Source organism: Perca fluviatilis, chromosome 22 (assembly GCF_010015445.1).
Source record: "Perca fluviatilis chromosome 22, GENO_Pfluv_1.0, whole genome shotgun sequence".
In the NCBI taxonomy this organism is placed as follows: Eukaryota; Metazoa; Chordata; class Actinopteri; order Perciformes; family Percidae; genus Perca; species Perca fluviatilis.
This window is the reverse complement of record NC_053133.1, coordinates 18,830,422-18,853,695: the sequence shown is the minus strand read 5'-3', so window position 1 is coordinate 18,853,695 and position 23,274 is coordinate 18,830,422. Positions and strand designations below refer to the sequence as shown.

The 23,274-nt window shown below is 40.7% G+C and overlaps 1 protein-coding gene across 2 annotated transcripts; it reads left to right on the top strand.

The window, feature by feature from the left end:
* The first annotated feature begins 79 nt into the window (after nucleotides 1-79).
* On the top strand, nucleotides 80-22,109 carry LOC120552191 (tyrosine-protein kinase yes-like). 2 transcript variants are annotated; one of them, XM_039789989.1, is made up of 12 exons: nucleotides 80-616; nucleotides 8,907-9,210; nucleotides 11,064-11,163; nucleotides 11,741-11,839; nucleotides 12,072-12,175; nucleotides 13,742-13,891; nucleotides 14,396-14,551; nucleotides 15,027-15,206; nucleotides 15,990-16,066; nucleotides 16,309-16,462; nucleotides 19,169-19,300; nucleotides 20,431-22,109. In XM_039789989.1, the coding sequence occupies exons 2-12, from the start codon at nucleotides 8,916-8,918 to the stop codon at nucleotides 20,637-20,639; spliced, it is 1,656 nt and encodes a 551-aa protein (XP_039645923.1). In that variant the 5' UTR covers nucleotides 80-616; nucleotides 8,907-8,915; the 3' UTR covers nucleotides 20,640-22,109. The 2 variants fall into 2 exon arrangements, with proteins under 2 accessions (XP_039645923.1, XP_039645924.1); XM_039789990.1 differs by lacking the exon at nucleotides 80-616 and adding an exon at nucleotides 6,450-6,531.
* The last annotated feature ends 1,165 nt before the right edge of the window (nucleotides 22,110-23,274 follow it).

Genomic DNA, 23,274 nt, shown 5'->3' with positions numbered 1-23,274 from the left:
CAGCAGCACAGCCAGCAGGGGGCGTTAGAGATCTGTACTTGTGACTGAAAATGGTACGAATTGAGGACGCTTTGAGTCCTCCCTTTTTCTCCATGAAACCGTACTGCATTCCGCCGGTCCGCTCTTCTCTCGTCTCTCACATTATCTTCTCTTTATAATGTATTAATTCTGCCGGTTCTCCTTCGTGTGGTCGTCTCGTGTCCCCCGCTGTTCTCGGATCAGCTGAACCGGGACGGATGTCTCCAGCTGTGTGTGGCTGCTCCAGTACCGCAGGCAGGGTCGGCCATGTTGTTGTGTGGGGGTTGATGCAAGTTTAGTAGTAGGAAGTAGAGGCTACAAAGAGCTGGGACACTTTAGGATCTCACTTTTTTTTTTACGCTGCAGCTGGATTAATCCTCTCTGGTGACAATGACTGTCTCCTCCATCCTCACAGACTGTAACGCTGCTTTGATTTAACTTCAACATTAAATCCGACCACAGTCTCTCTGCTGGATGGATGAAGGCGGTTCGGTCCCGGTTGGAATAACTCGGATTTTGTTTTGTGTCCCGGATCTGATTCAGTAGGGGAAGGGGAAACAAGGAGAAAACACAAGAAGAAGAACGCGGATTTTTGAAGGTAAAATCCCAAATTAAAGTGGTCTTTGTCAGCAGCATTAGATAAGGATGGGCCGAAACGCAGGCTGCTCGCCTGTCAACAAAGGAATGAAACTGTCTTGTGATAAATACACATATATACCTGTCTATAGGGTGTAGCATGTGCTGCAATTCACCCTGCAAACCAAGAGCTATAAATTTATCATGAAATCATTTTTTAAATAGGCAAAACATATCAGTGACGATACAGCATGTGCTTAAAGTCCCAAAGGGATATTACTGCAACCATATACAGTACATACTTTAAAGTAGGACAAGGTCAGTATGCCACAGATATTTGACACTATAATAACACTTCAATGTGTTAAATAGTTTAATTTATGTATGTTTATATGTGTAGTTATATGGTAGTAAAGCAAATTGTTGCAAGTTAAAACTCCAATTTAGAAAATGGGTTTAATTGATGTTATCTATTTGTTTTATTAACTTGTGTACAAAAATGCTCTCAGATCTGTTCTGACCACTGTCGTGAAGATGTTTCCCACTTATTGTATTCTTTTAAAGTCATGTTGGCTTCCGGACACAAGAGGCAAACGTTCCACCTCATCATTTCAAATATTTAACACAACCTTTGAATCATGCTGAGTCAGATTATTGTTAAATCAGTAGCAGGTTAAGGAGGAGGATGAGGAGGATGAGACGATTCAGGCCCTTTTTGGTGTTGCTGTCAGTCTGAATTCAAACTTCCTGATCAAACAGCTGAGTCACAACAGTTTTCTGTGTCTTCCCAAGTCTGTGCTGAAATTTCCCTCATTACCCGCACAGTGCGTGACACTCAAATTGAAATGACTGTCACGCTTGAGGTGACTCGAGAATATGTCATGTAAAAGATACAGCTCATCTTGAACTGCTCTGTGCAACAGCGGCTGAATCGTTGCTAGTAAGAATCCTTTTTTGGTGAACATGGAGTGAAGGAAGGTAAAGGGGAATGCCGTGATTTCTAAGATAAAGGTGATTAATAAGTGGCACCATTGAAAATGAATGGACATCGACTTTGTTTACCCAAATTACTTCTGCATGAGTTTTTGCTCAGGAAGTGTTGAAATTCCTGATCATATAATTTATAGTCTCATATCTGAAAAGACAGATTTGAATTCCTGTGCATATCGCTCAACAGTACCAGTGCAAAGTCACATGTTTTATTAAAATGTGACAGCTCAACTCAGGATGTTATGACTCAACAAACAGGGATCCAAGATTTTTTCTCGCAATACAGATTGTTGAAACTCAACTCAAGATATCCGCCAATACTGAGTATTGATCTGGTACCAGCATTGTTTTAATTACACATTTAAAATCAGTGTACCTCGCTGTGTGAAAACTATTGATACAGCCAGAGATGGTTCCCTGCCGTCAGAGGGGGTCAAAGGGTACAGATGTCCCTGGCTCAAGGCCCAGGGGGGCCCATGCAAAGGTCCATGGTTGATCCTTACATGGGATCAAATACAACAATTTGCATACTGACTTATATCACTGGCAATACAAGTTATATGTATTTACATGATAAATACATTTATTGTTATCAATAAACACATTTCAAGTTGTCATCTGATACCTAGTCTATATCCGCAACGTTCCACTTCTGGGATTGGTCCGTTGCCGCTGGAAATTCAGCCGGATGTCACTCTTTAAGGCCAGACGTCCGTTACCTTCCACTTTCTTTGTGAGGACTATGGTTAACTGCTCCTCAGATCTCTGCAGGGTAAATCCAGACAGCTAGCTAGACTATCTGTCCATTCTGAGTTTTCTGTTGCACGACTAAAACAACCTTTGAACGTACACATGTTCCACCAATACAAGTTCCTTCCCGAGGCTATTTTGCAACGGCACCGGGGCTTCTGGGAGCTTAGCGCCGCCCAAGACAATTGTGATTGGTTTAAAGAATTGCCAATGAACCAGAGCACGTTTTTCTCCCATTCCGGAATGCTGTGTGGACTAGCCAGACCCTCATTTGCAGCGGTGTGGATGAAGGTCTGGCAAAGCGAGACTATCTGATACCCCACCCCTCCACAGTTATTGTGAAAGTGGTGTGGTTGAAACAAACACAAGTAATAAATGTAAAGATGTAAAGCGAACTGCAGCCTGACTAGCTAAGTCAAAACTCAGGAGCTCCAAGAAGAAAAGCAAGGGTACAGAGAGAACAAGAAAATGAAAGAACCAGAGAGGCAATGGTAAAAAAAAAGAATTGTGATCGTGGCAAAGATGAGGAGCTACTCAGACTCGCTGTAGCAGGGTTTTAAAGCTAGAGTGAAGGTACTAGTATCCTATAAAACGAGACGACCTAATGCATCCATTGGTTCCAACCATGCATGCCATCTTGTCAGGAAGGAGCTGAATAATGCTCTAAACTCAGACTAAATTTTGGCGAGGGGAAAAAGCAGCATTGCCGTTTTTCAAAAATGGTGTATGTGAATATTTCTGCATACTGTTAGAGACTCCATCTCTGGCCTCTAAAGGCTAATGGCCAAGAGCTTATTTGAAATTACCTGTGTTGGTGTTAGTGCTGAGGGTGATGGTGGTGGAGTGGATGAGGGGCCCAATTTGGAAAATGTTGTCCTCCTGTCTATAATTCCTAATGGCTGGCCTGCTGATAGTGGAAACACTGACCTTTTTAAAATGACATTGACAAAAAAAAAACGCTTACGTAATTGCAGATCCCTGAGCCACTTAATAAGGTCAGTATCAAGCTGATCCCAATCCGGTGAATGAGATCGGTGCAAAGTTGCTATGCCATTTAATCTGTATGGGGCAGCTGATTATTCAACCCATATTCCGATTTTTTGTTTTTCTAGCTTTAGGAAAGACTGTTGCAGTTAATAGCTACTGACTAAATGTTCCAGCATTTGAGAAAGGAAGAGCCCAAAAATGTGTGAAAGCTCGCCTCATACTTCTATGTGAAACTTTGATTGAAAAACATGATGCTTTATGTGCAAACATCTTGTCGGTAGTCAATATGTGATAGTGGGTCTGGATATATTTCTCCAGAGAAAATAGTTCAGTCACTCTATTAGATGTTGACAGTTCAAACAACCGGCCCTCTTCTGTGCTGACAAATGGATGATTGTAGAGACACTCAGATTCCCAAAATAGCTAACACTTATACCCTAGACTCAGGTGCCAGTATTCAGATATTCCCGTAAGACCTGTTTATTCTAGAAATGTGTGATGTCTGTTCTCTGGCAGCACACTAACTCACATGAGCACAATAAAAGCTTTCTATGAGGACTTGTGGACTGATTTGTCGAGTTAAGTACATTTAGTAATAATATTAACTTCCATTTCAAAGACAGCTTTTTACTCAGGACTGAATTATTAGTTTAAAGACAGCTGAGCAATCAAGCTGCTATATTTCAAAGTAAAACAGACGAGCACTCTCAAGTCTTTCTATACATTTCCAAGGTATTTAGTAGTTTATTTTCAAACTGTTGTAAGCCTACTTTATGGGATTATAAATCTAAAAGGGTAATATTTTGGATATTAGATTGGGTGTTGAGATAAGGTAAACATTGGCCCAAATAGTTTTTCCCACTTGTCTTCCTGGCATAATGTTGCCTATTCTTTTTTTTTCTTTTTTTTACAGTAAAAATAAAATTATAATAAAAATGCACTGCTGTGGATGTTGTTTAGTTCATTAATGTGTTTACTGTGTTAATGGACTGAGGATGGGAGTAGGATTTGGTTCGGTTTCGGGTTCGGCAGAATCTTAACCAGTGGATTCGGTATTCAGCCGAACCCCAAAAATCTGGATTCGGTGCATCCCTAGTAACATCACAACATTTCTCTAGTTGGAATCCTTTGGCATCAGAGGAATGTGGTAGATGGTGGCCACTAGCATCTGTTGCAGATCTGAAGCCCAGTAAAGCTCCAGAGACTCACCCCGTCTGTAGCCGCTAACAGCTGTCCGACGCGATGCTGAGCAGGGTTTCACTCAGGCCGCTGGCTGATGGGTGGAGGAAGTCCACCTTCATACCCTTCAGCTCAGCTGCATGACTGTCATCCAGCCAAATGTCAACCTCATCAGAGTCTAGATTATCTAAACCCCAGGGGAGTGGAGGCTGTAAACAAAGTGAGATGCTGAAAGATCTATTTTAGAATCATTTTTTAGTTTATTCATAATGCATGATATGCAAAAGAAATTTAGTAAAATGCATCTGTTCATTTAGATTGCAAGTTCTGTATGAGATAACATAGTTAGTCTACTTTTGTTCAATAATGTATACTTCACTATAGGGCTCCACGATATGAGGAAAAGATGCGAAATACGATAACGTTGTGGAATATCGCGATAACGATGTTACTTAATAATAATAAATAAACAGATATTAAAGTTTATTAAGCAGGGCTGTAGTAAAGACAAGGAGTATTTATTAAGGATGTATTTATATGTAGATGAACACAGGAAGGACAAGTTATTCAAGGTTTTGGTATTATTACTTATAATTTATTTTTCATTTGTCATTTCATCTGCTGGCATTGCATAGAAGAATACACATCTTGGTTTTTAAGATATTACATTCAGGTTGGCTGAAGACAGAGACATTTCTGCCTTTAGCGGATTATTTTTAACAGTTTGCACAAAATCTCGGTGCTTTGATGAAGCTGAGTGAAAAGTCATGCTGACTTTGTCCTTATTTTCTGTGTATCTGTTAGAACGGACTATAATCGCACCACGCCTTTCCAACCAGATAGAGGATGGAGCCTTTGCATGTACATGTTTGTATTTGATTACATGTAAACTCTTCACCTTCCTCTCTCATTGTTTTCTGTGTGGCTCTCTCGTGTTTGCATGTGATGTACTGTAGTAGGTCATGTTATCATCCTGGGGGCAGTGGGATGTTGTCAGCAATAAGAATAAGTTACTATAATTAGCAGCCAGCCAGATTTTCCCTGTGATTTCACGGCTTTGCTGTTCAGGAATGAGCTTGTGTTTTAGTGAATAGACTTGGATGTAAAAGTCAGTGAGGTGTGACATTTGAGATCCAGTGTGTCTGCACAGTTTTGGACTTATATTACTTACAAAATGAGGTGTGATCTTTCTCAGACACTTTCCATTATGACTTTTTGCTCATTGTGGACTTAAATGCCACCCACATTATTTACCTCATCCAGGGTTGCTGCATTCTGACTTTGGTGTTGCATTCTAAAGTGTGGACAAAGCCCATGGTGTCATTATATGATGGCTGGCTGGTTTGTCCAACATGGCACTGATTAGAGGGCTAGCTGAGCTGATTCAGGGGCTCCGAGCAAAGCCGGTTTGCATTATATCATCTCAGCCAAGAGTCCATAAGAGCCCTCCAACAGAGATCCCTCTCAGCTCTGAAACACATCTCACTGTTGAAAATATTGAAGGTCAACACAGGCCAAAATGAACATGTGCAGGTGGAGTCTGGGGTTGGCACTGTTTCAGCTCCAGGCCTTGGTGGTCACTCCTTTTTGTTTTCTTTTATTATCCTCTTAGGGTAAAATCCCCATCCTCATAATCCTCCTAGTAGTTCAAGCTGGTAGAGCTGGCACTGTCTGCCTGGTTGCCCCCTCCCTCATTCAACCTGCTGTTCCCTGTTCCCCCTCTCTGTTTCTTTCCTACACTAGTTCTGAATCTTTTTTTATGCCCACACAGCCACCAATAGGAATTTTAAATGCGTTATTCTGTTGCTTTTCACCCTGGATTCGGTGGGAATCATCTTGTTTGGATATTGTGTTTTTATGTGCACAAAAGGCAATGATTTACCATTTTTCTCCAGAAGAATTCATCTTGTTCTGTGTGTAGTGCTATTTTAGTTCAGCTCTTAGTAAAGATGGTGGACCATATATCATATAACTAGGGAACATGTGTGTATGTATACTACACGGACTGTCTGCTGACTGCTCATCTCTCCGGTGGGAATTTATGTATTTGTAACACTGCTTAAAAGTCCAAATCTAAAGAAAAATGTTTCTTATTTAGTACTTACTGTAGAAGTTCATATTAGGGTTACTGCTAACAATAATTTATTGATCTTTTTGCTATTTGTTTCTATAAAATTGCTTAAAAGAAATGACGTGGACCGAAAGCCAAAGAACTCAAAGTGTTCTGTTTTTAATGATAAAAGACGACAGCCCTTGAGGCTGTATTTAGGCACAGTGGGGATTTGAGCTAAGCGCTAACATCACTATGCTAAATGCTCTTTTTTAAAGCTAAAGCCAGCAAATCTTTGTAATTTTTACACTGTAAATTACTTAAAGTATTATGCATAATTATTAAGCAAGCTTCTAATGTGTGTTTTATTTTTGACATCTATGTTCAGATCACTAATGATACATTAATGATCATTTTGGAAGAGGGGTTTCACTTTTATGAAACAGTCTTATTTTTGGATGTGCAAACTTTAAAGTGCAAATATTCCCGGAACACTGTCCGGTGTTTTATTGCGTGGTAAATTCACTACTGACCCAACGAGCCAGACTCTCGTCTGTCTGATGATGAAACACAAGCCCACCATAGTTGACTGAGCCACTGCGTGAAGCCCTCTGCTTTCCATGACACGGGTTTGGTCTCGAGGTTAAAGGAAAGCTTGGCTCAAAAACTCAAGTCTTTTTTCCATGCCAACATTCTCAACTTATTGGCTCTAGATCTAACATCTGAGATTAGATTTATTGGTCCTTTTGAAGACATTTTTAAAGAAGAAATCTGTTTCATTTTGACACGTCTTCAGTGACTGACCACTCATAACATGGTTTTATAGAGGACGGCCAGTGCTCAACACGAGCTGTAACCTGCAATTTAAACAGTTGTACGGTTTTATTTGAGCAAAGTGTTCTGAATCTTTGGAAGGTTTCTGTGGTTTGTCCCCATTTTGTTGATTTCCTTGGCAGTTCAGCTGGAGAACTCAGTGAACTCTTGAATGCGCCCCTCCTTCTCTGATGAGGAAGAATCCCTCCCAACTCCCAAAATCAAGGCCACTGTTACAAAATCAGTGAAAGGTGTCCCACTGCACCAGCAGATCCTCTTCTGTTTCACCGCTGCATGATTGTGACCCTGTAATCTTGTTACTTATGTCATCAACTGTGCCACGAGGCTGTTCAGTAGCACCGTGTTTGTTTAGTCTGCTTTCATGCTCCACATCACCGAAGAAAGCTTCACTTCAATCCTCTATTGTTTTACTGTCTTGTAATGTGTCAGCGCCAATTATCTGAGTCCAACTCCTCGAGCAGCTGTTGTTCTTGGAGAATGAAAACATTCTGATCTCCCCGAGTTTAGACGTCTTTACGAGCGTGTCTGATTGTCTCCACATTTTCCAGGCCTTCACCTCACAAAAGAATGCCTCAGTGTAGCTCAGGCCAAATTACGTTAGGACGAGGAATGAAAACCACGCAGATGGAGATACACCGATGTTTTAAATCTTGTAGCGTGGTCTGGCTGAGGCATGGACTGTTTCTATAATATTTTGCGGGTGACCAAGAAGTCTCAGACTCAGAGACACAAACTCAACTCAGATGATGTTTGTAGTCTTTGTTAGTCTCTTTGTAGTTTTTATTGGGTCTCTTTGTGTCCCTTTTGCATCTCTTTGTTGTTTTTAGTCCCCTTGTGGTCATTTTGCATCTCATTTGATTTACTTTCCACCAACAAATAACAGCTTCGTACTGTTCTGGCCCAAGGACCCCTAAACCCTTGGGCTCCTGGGTCTGTGCATGGTAGGCAGGTTTAGTAATTCCTACGTGGGCTGAGGGCCCCAAAGAGGGCTCTTTGAATCACAACAGGACACTGAACTGATACTGCAAATTGTTCTTATTTTTCTTCATTTCAAGGCAGAATGGTTCTGTCATTATTTAAGTTAACATTACGTGATGAGACAACAAGGACCTGTAATGGGTCACAATAATATAAAATGATAATCACCTTTTTATCCCTCCGTTTTGCAGTTGTCATACTGTACCTCAAAACAAGCATGCACAATTGAATCGACACGTTTGAGTCGCGCGCGGTTCAAAGCGGATTTACAGTACCATTTACCCATACAGTATGTCCCAGTTACCACATGGCTTATAGTCTTAGTGGGTCGCAACAACAAAATGATTCACATGAAAATATCAGGTCATTAGATTTTCGTTTCATAACGCATTTTCCTGCGCCTACAGGCCTTGTGTTGCAATCATTAATCCTGCATCTCTTGGCCCTTCACTTTATTTATGTATTATCAGTGATGAATTGGATGCCGTATTCTTCAATCTGCTGGCATTAAATTGACGGTTTTGTGTCGTGTCTGTCATGGCAGGGCGAGACAATGGGCTGCATTAAGAGCAAAGAGGACAAAGGCCCTACGATGAAGTATCGGCCAGAGAATTCAACAGTGTCGGACCCCAACTCCACCATAACCACACCTCACATAGGTCACTACGGACCGGATCCCACCCAGCTGCAGCAGAACCAACCTCCCTCCTCCTCCTCAGGCTCTGGGGCTGCAAACTTCAACCACACCCTCACACCGTTTGGCGGCTCGTCTGCCATGACTCCCTTTGGAGGGGCGTCATCCTCCTTCTCCGGTCCTGTGTCCAACTCGTTTTCTGGAGCTGTCTCAAGTGAGTAGTGTTTGATTGTAAGATGTCATTATAATAAATAATGGTCTTAATGGAGAGCATTGCCCTCTTAATATCATACTTCTGTATCATATAGGTCCATACCACTGTTTTTTTTATGTTGTAGCCCATTTCCTTTACTGCTGACTGCATTTTAAAGCTTACCATTGGGTTTAAGTTGTTGTATGTATTTTTCTTATCTTCTGGGCAGCCACTTGTAATCTTTGTATCTTTCTATCAGCTTTCTGCTATAGCATTATAATACCGTATGGTATTCAATCTTTAATACCATCTTTTTTTAATGTTATTTAATTCAAGTTGTAGAGACTTGACTTACTGTAGATGTGTAATCCATCATGTTTTTCATCATTTTCAGTCAAGCTAGCAGCGTGACTCTAGTGATGGCACAAAATGAACTGATTAACTTTGGTGATCCTTTGACATTTTTGGTTTTAAGTGAAATATCTCGACAAACGTTGGATGGATTGCTACTAATATCCACGGTGCCCAGGCGATGAATCCTAATGACTTTAGTGATTCCCTGACTTTTCCTCTAGCGCCACCATGAGGTTGACATTTTTGGTTTTGAATGAAATGTCTTGACAACTTCCGTGTCCTCAGAATTCATTTTAATAATTTTGGTGATCCCTTACCTTTTCATCTATGTAGGAAAAGATGCGACTGATGACACCACCATGACTTAGTCCAAACTTGGTTCCAAACAGCTGCAAAAATGATATAACTTACTTTATGTTTAGTGCTAATTAGAAAATGTTGGCATGTTAGCATGCTAAACTAAACTCTTTTTTTATCTAAATGTTGACAGTAACTAATCTGTACGTACAAATGCATGGTTACACTATGAAGAGGACAAACCTGTCAAAAGTAAACAGAGACATAATGATAACTGTGATACAAGTATAAACACAGTATGCTGAGGAGAATGGTCAGCAGTAATGTGAAGTATGCATGATTTGTATTACAGTAAATGGGCTAAAGCTTGCAAACATAATTACCACTGAGCTTAACGTGGTCAGTATGCTGATCTGACATGTCGGTTTCACAGCTAATGCCCCAGCCATTGTTATTTTAACTAGCTTTTCCTTGTTAGATTTAACACCGGTCCTGTTAGCATGTGTGATCACACTTAATGTGTCCGAGCAGCTTACAGCGATCCTGAGAGCAAAGAGACGAGATTGAACCCTCCTGTTTAGGTGGGATTTAGGTTGTAATCCTCTTCCATGTTGGGTTATCTGCCCTCAGAGGGTGGGTGGGGTTGGCAGTGCCATGGTATTTGCTTTCTGCAGGAGATAATGGAATTACTGTTGACAGAGCATTGTTGTCGGTGGTGGGTATATGAATGCCATCTGGCTGGGGGTGTGGCGGTACAGTAGTGTTTTACAGGATGCTGGCATGGGACGGAAAGATGACTTCTGTCATACCATAATTTAATGAACTATGTCTCGTAAAACATGTTGTGCCAATAATATTTTTAATAATTAAGAATGGCTAATTGGGTAGATTATGACTGTTAGAGAAACAATCCTATTCAAAACCGGTTTAATGTATTGACTGTCCTTTAGCTTGTGTCTGAGTGTGTTCAGTCTAGTCATATTTCCATGCAGGGGAAGCACTCTTTCTATAGAATTTTAAGCCAAAGAAAATCAATACAGTATGAGCTTTCAGACCTTGGTAAGACATATCTATCTCTTGGCCTGCCTTAATTTGAAACACACACACACACACACACAACAACAAACAAACCTGCTGTTCCCGCTACAGCATCATAATGTCCTGTTATGTGTTCACAGTACTCCCTATTCATTACGTGTGGGTCTGTTTTTTTGTGTTTTTAGGTGGTGTTACGTTCTTTGTGGCTTTGTATGACTATGAAGCCAGAACATCTGACGATCTTTCATTTAAAAAAGGAGACCGATTCCAGATCATTAACAATACGTAAGCATCTTCCCAGTTTCCCTCTCAATTTATGGGGGCTTTAATTTAGATGTGTTTCCAGTAACTATGAAATGCCTCTCGAGCAGTATTCCGTATACTGCACCTGTTCTTTTTTGTATGTGTATTCATGAATGAGTTTGATTACCACTTGTTTCCTGGCTTTCTGCTCAGTGCTGTGGTTCTTTTAATTGATTCTTGCTGTGGCAGAAATGTCGCCTGAGGTTATAGCATTTTAATGTAAAGGAGATTAGACTCATTCATTCCCCATTGTGACAAGGGTTTTCAGTCCTACCTCACATTTTAAAGACGATCAGACAATTAGGAAGTTGAAACGACTGCAGAACAAATTACTTAAAAAGCTATGTCAGGTTTTTTATATTTCCATAAGCCACCATGTCGGCTAAAGTGAGCATTATTTTATACAAGGCAGAGGCTAAAATTATTAACCATGAACCATTATTGACCAGTTTTCATCAGTATCAGTCATAGCAGGATATACAAGGCCTTGGTTGACTGTTAAATGAACGTCTCTCAGAAAAATTATAATCATCTCTCCTGTGTCATTGTCCTACTGCAGAGAGGGAGACTGGTGGGAGGCTCGCTCCATCAACACGGGGAGGAATGGCTACATCCCGAGCAATTATGTGGCCCCTGCTGACTCCATCCAGGCTGAAGAGTAAGCCCTTGTTATAACCTCATTACTCCATCTACGGTGACTGCTCCAGGAGAATAATAACACTAGCATGATCCCATATCATGTGGCTTGCAGCACAATCCCAATACTAACAGCTTCACAACCCGGATGAAGCTTCATTGTATGATTTTCAACAGTCACACTCAGCTTTCTCAGTCACCTTTTAAATTATGAGTTTGGCAGCTTTTCTTATGTAAATGCTTTCTCTTGACAGGTGGTATTTTGGTAAGATGGGACGCAAAGATGCTGAGAGGTTGCTGCTGAATCCAGGAAACCATCGAGGAACTTTCCTGGTGCGAGAAAGTGAAACTACTAAAGGTGAGGATCGCTTCTTTATGAAGTGTAGTAGTAGCTAAATGATGCTAGCCTACTAGAAGATGGAGCAACTGCATCAGAAAATGTCCAAAGGTTAAAACTCCCAATGTGCATTTTGTTATGAAGCATCCAATCACAGAACTCAAAAACTGTGTTGCTACAGATTATGCTTAATAGGAACCTGGTAATACATTCACCACTTTAAATCTGTTCACTTTCAGATTCTGGGTTAGTAATGAATTTTGCAACTATGGTGCTGTTTTTTTTTCTCTCCAAAAGGCAAAAACAAAGCCCCTCTTGACTGGCTTCTTCTACACAGCAACGTCAGCTGATGATCACGGGTGTCTTAGTATTTAGAGCACCAAGACAGATAAGCAAGCAAACTGTATTCATGTAGCACTTTTCAAGATGGAAGCATTCCAGGTTGAAGAAAAGTGGAAAGAGGGAGATAAAAAAAAAAAACATGACAGTGTATATCAAGAGTCTACAGCCATACTAGCAGCTCTGTGAAGCTGTACAAAATGCTATTGTCAGCATGCTAATATGCTGATGTTTGCAGGTGTGATGCATATTTTCTAGTATGACAAACAAACAAATAAACAAAGAATTAAGAGTACTTAAAGGTCCCATGGCATGAAAATTTCACTTTATGAGGTTTTTTTCCCCCAGCCTGCCTATGGTCCCCCAGTGGCTAGAAATGGTGATAGGTGTAAACCGAGCCCTGGGTATCCTGCTCTGCCTTTGAGAAAATGAAAGCTCAGATGGGCCGATCTGGAATCTTACTCCTTATGAGGTCATAAGGAGAAAGGTTAGCTCCCCTTTCTCTGCTTTGCCTGCCCAGAGAATTTGGCCCACCCATGAGAGAGAGGGAGACATCATGGCTTTCAAACGAGCAAAGTGGCAGTTGGTCAAGGCCACACCCCCACCCTCCACCTTGCCCCCCCCTCTCCTCCTTAATAGCTACAGACACAGAAATGGTACATTCTAAGGAAAGCTCATTGTGGGACTGGCTCTAGTGGTTGTAATTTTGCACCAAGGCTGAATTTCGGGAAAGAGACTTCAGATACAGTATTAGGGGACCAGTAAGGCCTATATTAAAGCATCCAAAGAGCACCATGTCATGGGACCTTTAAAACCTGTACTTTTAGCTCCCAATATATTTGATTTAATCGAGCAATGTTTCAATTTAACTCTATCATCATCAATTGTTAGTGCCTGACAAAGAAATTAGATTTAGTGGGCGCTATCAGTGCAGTGTGCTGATCTTTTGTCAGACCTCTGCTTTCAGTTTGTTTCTTGATCCAGCACCTGTAAAGTTGATACAGATTTGTGTGTTCAAAAGTATTTAAAGCCATAAGCCATACCAAACTGATGGAGAAAAATCACTTTCTTAGAAACAAAGAAGTTTCTGTGTTTCTATGTTGAGGAGAAAACATCCTTACAAGATAACTGGGAATTTACAGTAGTAAACAAAAAATACTCATGGAACCAGCGTTTCATCTTTTATAGGCACCGCACACTAACACTTTTGTTTTGATGGATGAAGAACATTTCCCTTGTCTCCTCTAGGGGCTTATTCTCTGTCCATACGAGACTGGGATGAAACCAAAGGAGACAATGTGAAACACTACAAGATCCGCAAGCTTGACAGTGGGGGATACTACATCACTACCCGGGCACAGTTTGACACTTTACAGAAGCTTGTCAAACACTACACAGGTATTTTGTGTAGTATGCAATGCTTCCCGCTTACTCTATTTTTCTGTCTCCTCTCATTTATTATTCATCACAGTCTTTCTTTCATCACACGTGGAAATTACTCTCAGTCACACCTGCTGCTCTGTGCCACCATGCAGTTTTCTGTTCCAGCTACGATAGGCCCCCGAGATGAATAGTCTTTTATTTTAATAACAATTGATAGAGCAGTTAGGATTTTCAGCCTTGTCTTCAGCCTGAGGAGAGTCGAGGTTAAAGCTCTGTGATCCCACTTCATTTCAGTCCAACTCTGGAGAGAGTTTTGGGGTGTTAAAAAAAAAGTCATCTCATTTATATTTCATCACAGTTAGTATAAGAGCATAAATTCATCCACATCAAATCGAATGGATTGATGCATGAAACAGCCTTTAAAGCCTGTATCTTGCTGGTTCAGAGACGTGTGTGTGTGCCTGTGACACTGCTGGGTGTAATGTAGTGTTTTGATCTCTATGTGTCCTTTTATCACAGAGCATGCCGACGGGCTTTGCCACAGGCTGACCACAGTTTGCCCCACAGTCAAGCCTCAGACTCAGGGGCTTGCTAAAGATGCCTGGGAGATCCCCCGGGAATCCTTGCGACTGGAGCTAAAACTGGGCCAGGGCTGCTTTGGAGAGGTCTGGATGGGTAAGAGCAAGACAGACGAGGCACGCTGGAACACGTTCAGAAAAATGCTTTGTTTGTTTAGTATTCAGTCGTAATTATCTAGTTGGGGAAACACAAAATCGACCCAGATTGATGTAGGAAATGCAAACATGCGCATAAATCAAACACCCCAATGCCTATATTTATTGTGTCTATTTTTGTCCAAACTGGGGAACTATCCACTTCCTGCAGTTGCTTCCGCTGTTTGTTGTATTCTCTTTATCCCCAGGGGTCGTCTCACTCAGCTCAAGCCAAACTTATTTGTAGCCTTTTGAACCGCGGGCTTGTATCCGCTCATCCCAGGCATATTTCTGCGAGGAGTGCATGCATGACAGCACATGTCTAAGCAATTACAAGACCTAATTAATGATATTGTCTTGCTCCCAGCCCATTAACAACACTGATTACCCCTGTGGCCTGTGGGTGTTTCTCTCCCTCCCTATTTTTGTCTCTGCAGGCACGTGGAACGGCACCACTAAGGTGGCCATAAAGACGCTGAAGCCGGGCACCATGTCGCCTGAGGCCTTCCTCCAAGAGGCTCAGATCATGAAGAAGCTCAGGCACGACAAACTGGTGCCTCTTTATGCTGTGGTGTCTGAAGAGCCCATTTATATCGTCACAGAGTACATGGCCAAAGGTACACACAGATACCTGAAACATACCTTGAAACCTTTTAAAAGCTCCAGACTGGTATATTTTATAAGCAATTAAACTGTATTTCTGAGAACTCTCGACCCTGGAGAATAACAAGACTCAGCTGTTTCCTGTTATGTGACACTGATGAGATCCATTTTTAAAGAATAGCAAAGCATCTTAGCCTGTGATCACGCTGCCTTGGTTTATCAGGCACTGCACTGATGTCAGATATGTGCAATGTTCCTTAAAGGGAAAATGTAAATTTTATGGATGTTTTAATTAATGTGCTGCACAGATTGAAAGTCCTTGAAAGTTCCTTGTGGTTCCCTGAGGCCTGATACTGGGATCTTTAATTGAAAACTGCAGTAGTTTTGTGGGAGGTAGCTTGAGCTGCAATGCAGTTTTTTTAAGGCTTTTACGAGTAATTAGATGTATGTGTGTAAATGTTAACTCTATGCATCTGTGTGGGCATCCGTGTCTAAATGCCTTCAGTTTGCTGATCTACTGTGTGTTGTCATCTCATAGATTAACTGCTGTTGTAGTTTCCACAGTTCTTCTCTTCATGCAGAAAATACTTTAAATCTCATACCAATTTACAGTCAAGCTTATTTTGATATTCAGTTTAATTTCCTACCCAGGTATAGTGAGTATGGAGGGTTTAATTCAACTGTTTAACATTTCAAATAGCATTGGTATGCAGCTGGTATCACGGCCCTTTTATTGCCCCTACAGTATATCATGTCGGTCCTGCATTTACGACTTCTCACTGTTGCTGCCTTTATAGGAAGCTTGCTCGACTTCATCAAAGAGGGTGACGGAAAATTCCTGAAGCTTCCCTTGTTGGTAGACATGGCTGCACAGGTAAGACAAACCACAAAGTGGTTCTTGAGTGCAGAATTTGTCAGTGAATGTTAAGTTTAGCTTTCTATTTTAAGCCTCTGTTTAAAAAAAAAACAAAAAAAAACATCAGCCTCAGGCAAACATGTCTTTGATAATTTGCATCCACTTTATACCTGACAGAGGGCTTGATGTTCTGAGTCTGAGGAGCTATAAATTATTTACCGAAGAAGCCGTCATGAGATTCTGTCAAATTTTGTTTTTAGATCGCTGACGGCATGGCCTTCATCGAGAGGATGAACTACATCCACAGGGACCTGCGCGCCGCCAACATTCTCGTGGCCGACAACCTGGTGTGCAAGATCGCAGACTTTGGTCTGGCCAGGTTGATAGAGGACAATGAGTACACGGCGAGGCAAGGTGGGTACATAAACACACACAGACTGTCTGACTCACAGGTGAATGAGGTGTCAGGATACAGCAGTCACCTCACAGCAAGGACGACTCCCTGTTGTCTCCTATCATGGTGAATTAGGATAATAGTAGAAACCAGATGCTTCTGTTCCCTCTGATTAGTTGCGCTTTCACACGCTGGGATAATTTATCTCACTGCAATGTTCTGTTCCTTAAAGGGCTGGTTCACCCATATTACTACCTGTAGTGGTATCTAGCTGTAGATCATTTTGGTTTTAGTCGCCCAAGTTCCCTCTCTGATATTTCTGCCTCCAACATAATAGGGGAAATCTCCTGCCGTCACTATACCCAGATTAGTGTTGTGACGGCAGGAAAGCTACCCTGTTGTCCCGCCCTAACAGGTGCAACAGAGCTAACAGGAGATGTCAATCATTCACAGTCTATAAACGCACACATAGTCCACAGAAAACACCTGGGCATAGGAAATACAACAGAGTAACTAATCTATTAAACATAGATGTGGAGTCAACAAGAGTAAGAGAACATAATAATACAATGCAACACATAGCTCAACAGGAATCAACAGTTACTCAGACTAATGTTACACATTAGCTTTATTTGGCTAGTATTTAGAGGCTAATGTGGCTAGCAAATACAAAGCAGCTGTAAAAAGAACACAGACAGATAATACTTCAACACAGGCGCCCAGAGAGTACATAAAATATGCCTGTCAGTATTTACTCGATGTATTTTTCTTCAATGTTAGCGTAACTGCTAAAGAGCTGTGGCAGCAGTGGTTGCTCATAGCAACAGGATGTTTAACTGAAACTAGCTGCTGCTGGCAGAGAAGATGAATGGGATTTTGTTTGTGATGCTCACAGCTTTGAAAAAAGTAGCATTTATATTTTAATAATTATTAAAAAATTCAGCATCTCTTTCCAGTCCCAGTGTTACTTTGATTAATTCTCAGATGTCAGGGAATTTACATAAGGACTATATCTTCAGTAGGAAGTAGCTCCAGTGAAAACTGTTCACAGCGAGAGTTGTGGATTACTTAGAAGAAAGGCAATATTTGTTTGTGTAGATTTCTCCTAAGGGTATAGGATACAAGGACAAGGTATGGGATGCTAAGGATTTGATTAGATATTGTCCCTGTAAATTTGATTCAAAATGTATGTAATTTTACAATACATAGCTGTAGAGGCTGTTTACTCAAAGTGAGTTTGTTCTCATACTCTGAGCCAGAAATCTCCACTTCAGTAGCACTGCAGTACTTACAGACCTTCCAGTTTCATTCCTATCTATATTCTGAAGCTTTTCATAGAGGGATTTGTTCATTAATTATTCATAGCCAGATTTATGTAACACTTTTTTTCTAAAAACACAGCAACAAATTAATTTTATGGCTGTTGACAGTATTTTTTACTTAAAATGATATATCTAAAATTCCCTCTGTAAAACCTTTGACTCTAATATATCAACAACATGAAACAAGAATTTTGAACCTGGCTTTATTATCATCTAAGGAAATATACACTAATGTGCATACATTTCCAGAACAAAACTGTGAACACTGACATTTCTGTTCTGGAAATGTATGCACATTAGTGTATATTTAAGTAGATACTACCTAATTTGCATATTTAGATAATAGCTAATTTGCATATTTAAACATACAATTATACAATTTCAAAAAACTTGTAATACAAAATGTTTTGTCTGAATGGACACAGTCAACTGGGGAAGTTTCATGGTGATATATTGTAGTTAAAAAGAATGAGATGCCCACAATCTGCTAATTCTCCCATACGTTTTTGCCCTTCACCTCACCAGTGGCGATGTGCACACATGTGATACATTTTTTTTAACCCTTTTACCCTATTCACCTGTAGGGTCTTGACTTAAATAATGACAAAGAACATAATGTCATGCTTGGGCATGCAGAAAGCATGTTTTAATTTGGATGAACTGATCCTTTACACATAAGAGCCTGAATAATGTCCTTTATACTCATTCTTATTCCTTAAACCTTTTTCTCTGAGGGGCATTTACCAGCCTGCATGAAAGTGCTCATATTGTGCTTTTTGGCTTTTTCCCTTTCCTTTATTGTGTTATATATCTTTTTTGTGCATGTAATAGGTTTACAAAGTGAAAAAGCCCAAAGTCCACACCAAAGGGACTTACCATCTCCAATAGAAAACACCGTTCACAAACTGCTCCAAACAGCTCTATTGTAGTCCAGCCTTTACTTCCGTGATGAATGTGCGTCACTTTGTAACACACGTTATAATGCTCGCCTAGCTGCTAGTGTGGCACGCCCTCATACTCTGCTTCTGACTGGCTTGTAGTGCTGACCTAGCTACTGCGCATGTGCGACTCCCAAAAAAGATGGTACAGAAGTGAGATGACTCACTCTGTAGCTAAAACAGAGAGCTCAACACACAGGGTGAAAAGAGGAGCTGCACTACAACAAAAATATGGTGTTTTTTGAAAATTAAACCATGTAAACCTATTCTGATATAACCTCTAAATACAATTATGAACCTGAAAAGGAGCATAATATGAGCACTTTATTAACAAAAAATTATGTTGTCTTAACGATGTAAATGTGGGTCACTATGGCCATTGTGATTCACTGGAAATAAAGCCAGACATGAAGGCGTACACCCTCTAGTGGAATCACCTCACCCGTCTCTGCCTAACCCCATACAGGAGCCAAATTCCCAATTAAATGGACGGCCCCAGAGGCTGCCCTGTACGGCCGCTTCACCATCAAATCAGACGTCTGGTCCTTTGGGATCTTACTCACCGAGCTTGTCACCAAAGGCAGAGTGCCCTACCCAGGTAAGTGACAGTGATACACACTCATGCACACACCGGGTGTGAAAAATGGTGCAGCGTGCCGTCGGAGGAACGGTGATTAACGGCTGGAGTTATCAGCTTTCAGTCTGTCAGTAGACGTCAAGCTGGTGTGCTTCTTAATGTCTGAGGATGAAGTGAAGCCGTCTGACATTGTCTGCGCTGGTTGTTTATGCCTCTGCAGGGGGAACACTGACAGACAACACACACACACACTCTCTCTCTCTCTCTCTCTCTCTCTCACACACACTCACACACACACACACACACACATTTGAGATTAGATGAGACCATCTGGTGGAGGACGATCAGGAGATTGAACACCACTCTTGTTTATAACCATCTGCCAGGCTGACACTGCCCTGGGGAGCGGTGCCTTCAGTGTCCTGCACCACCTTCACACAGCTCCACTTTTTACCAGACGTAGCACTGAAACAATTAATAGATTAGTCCACTGATGGAAAATGAATAAAAAAAACTATTCTGATAATTGATTTAAGGAATAGTTTGACATTTTGGGATATATACATACAGTATTTGCTTAGTGCAAGTTAAAAGACACGATCAATACACTCTCTTGTCTGTACGCTAAATAGGAAGCTACAGCTAGCAGCCCATTAACTCAAGTTTTAGGGTGACTTTCTGGAGTCATGAGGTTGCCAGGCAACAAGCAGGGAGTCAGTTTTTGTACGGCTTTAACAAACAAGATATACCATGATAATTAGTGAGCTTCAGAGATGCTGGTAGGTAGATTTTGTTACCTTCAGACAGTGTCTGCCTAGCCTAGCCACTATGGGAGTGGCATCCATCTTCTTATCTAACTCTTGGCAAGAAAACAAACAAGCATATGTCCCAAAATGTCAATCTATTTAATTTATTTTTTACTAATTACGTAATTTATCAAGAAAAAAAGTCACTAATTTGCTTATTTGAACCTCTTTTCTCTGCTGTATATCTGATCTGATCCAGTAATTTATGACAAGCATTTTTCACATTTCTTTTTACATTTTATATACTAAAAAATGAATTGTTGAAAAAGAGAATCTCCAGAAACCTAAGCCTAAAAAGCGATTAAAAGCTCTGACAGTCTTTTCTGCCTCCTATCTCCTCCTCAGGCATGGTGAACCGCGAGGTACTGGAGCAGGTGGAGCGAGGCTACCGCATGCCCTGCCCCCAGGGGTGCCCCGAGTCCCTGCACGAGATGATGAAGCTCTGCTGGAAGAAGGACCCGGATGAGAGGCCCACTTTCGAGTACCTCCAGTCCTTCCTGGAGGACTATTTCACTGCCACAGAGCCACAGTACCAACCTGGAGAGAACCTATAGCCTGCCTGGCCTCTGCTGCGTATCCCTACACCTGGGAGCACACTACGTAGCCATAAGCTCTCATTCGACTCTGTAAAAAGTCGACTGGAGGCTAACCAGTCGCATAAACCACTACTAACTACCCATTCTTGATTTAGATTTTTTGCTTTCAGTGTCCGCCATCATTTCATTTTACTTTCATATTTTTTTGTTTTCATTCATGGTACTACGCAAGTCTTAGCTGTGTGAAATGTTTGATTTTTTTTATGTGTATTTTATCACCATGTACAATAATGACTGTGGTTGAAAGAAACAAATGCATTTCAGTTATATTTTAAATACACTACATTCTCATGAACACAGTATATTGCTGTAAAAATAAGCTGTGATAATGCCTCACAATAGAAAAACCTATTGTTGTGAACGGCGTTCCAACTGTTGGGTTTTATGTGGTTTAATAGGGAGCGCTCACACTCTATTTGTCTCCAAATTATATTCTTTTGTGATAAATTGGTAAATTATGCATCAAAACCATGAATAATTAACAGAGATAATATATTAAACTAATAGGGAAAAGCTCTCAGGGGACTGATGATCATCACCACAGTCCATTTCACAGTGATTATTTAAAAGTAAATTCCACACAGCTTAACTTTAGTTACATTTCATCAGCTACAGTGCAATGTCTTATACTTGTTACAAATGGGTGACTAGAGTGCAACTGTGACATGGTCTTTTATGCCTTTTGTAATATTTAACAATGCATTTTGTTTGTCTTTTGATATTAATTTCTTCTGTTCCTTTGTTATTACAAGACTATATCATATTTTATTCATATCACATGGACATGGTTTTATAGCTTCATTTGAAGACTTGAAGACCCAACTGTCCATGATCATCCAGAAATCTCTGCTAGGACTTTTTATAACAATGCCATAACTTTTTCTGTCCCGCCATGCCGGGGTTGTATAATCTCACTGCAATCACTACAGAGACATGCTTACATAAAAACTGTTCACAGTGTTATTGAGTTAAATAGTGATGAAACTCGTGGACTCATGGAAGCCAGAATCATGACACTTAACGGATACTCTTTCTAAAAGTGGAAAGTATGAACAAAGCCACCAAATAATTTGGAAAAAACATGTTATCTTCTACAATGTGACTAACTGAAGCACTTGGGACTCTTTCATGTTCATGTATCTAAGGTCTACAGCTCTACAGAAACTATTTGTATAGCAATGTGTTTTTTTTACAGTAATTTTATCTTTGCATTTTTGCTCCTGTATGGGCTCATTGGGACAGTATTATGATGGGAATGATGGGAACACTATTTGACGACTGGGCTTGTTATAAAGGGCTTTGTATATTATAAAATCATCATTTTATAAGATTATTAATAAATTGGACAAGATTGAAAAATATATTTGGGAGGGAGAAAGTGGGCGAAGACTCATCTGAGGAATTTGTACAATAAAGACGTGATTTTAAGTCCAGTGGTCTTTTAAAGGGGTGATAGAATGCAAAACCGATTTTACCCTGTCATAGTTGAATAACGACAGTTCGGTGGGTAAATAGGACATACATATAAGCTCAAAATCCCATTGACACCCCTTTACTATGAAAATCTCATATTTTGAAACTGCCGCTGAAAACAGGCGAATCTCAACAAAGCTAGTTGCTTACGTAAGCATCTCAAAATCCGGAACCTTTCCGTGCGTTCATGGACATCGAAAAACGTTTTTCCGAGTGAAAACGTCACCATTCACGTAACGTCCTGTGGGAATCAGAGGTGGGAAACTCGGGCTGGATTTTGATAACCGAGTTTCCCAGTTGGTGACGCGTTGTTGACAACTGATGTTTGATGGAGGCGACTTTGGTTCACTAAACATATTTTAATGACAATAAACTGTTTATTGTTACATAGCTACACACAGCTAGGATTGAAGGGACAGTCGCAGCTAACGAAACACCTAGCTAGTCTTCACAAATATTCATTAACTTGAAATCGGACACTGTTGTTAGCTTTATAAGACATTTAGTTAGATGTTGTATAACTGGTGTGACGAAATTCAAACTGTAAATATACTCGAATTAGGCCGAAAATGAAGCTAACTATCCGTGATTTGTAGCTAGCTACACACAGCTAGGATTGAAGGGACAATCGCAGCTGACGAAACCCCTAGCTAATCTTCACAAATATTCATTAACTTGAAATCGGACACCGTTGTTAGCTTTATAAGACATTTAGTTAGATGTTGTATAAGTGGCTTGACATGTGTGTAACATGTGGTAAGAGATTGCTGGTGTAACAAGCTCGCTGACCGTGCTCTCACTCTCACACAACGGGCAATTTAGTTAGCAGGAAGAGGGGAGTCACAGGCCCTGGAGCTCTGTCAGGGCTGCTAGCCGTAAGGAGCTCAATCGAGCTCACAGCAGGCCGGGGTCTGTGGTGAGGAAGGCAGGCCGGGCGCGAGGCAGTAGCACTGCCGCTTAACTCCGACACACAGTCTTACCAAATTTGCAATTAGCCATCAATTTTCGTAAAACGGCCCATATTTGAGCTTTATATAGTTGATTTCTCACATAAAAAGTCTCAGAAGTGAATTTGGTAAGGAAACATTGCAGTGTCTGGAATATGAGATTCTGCGGCTTC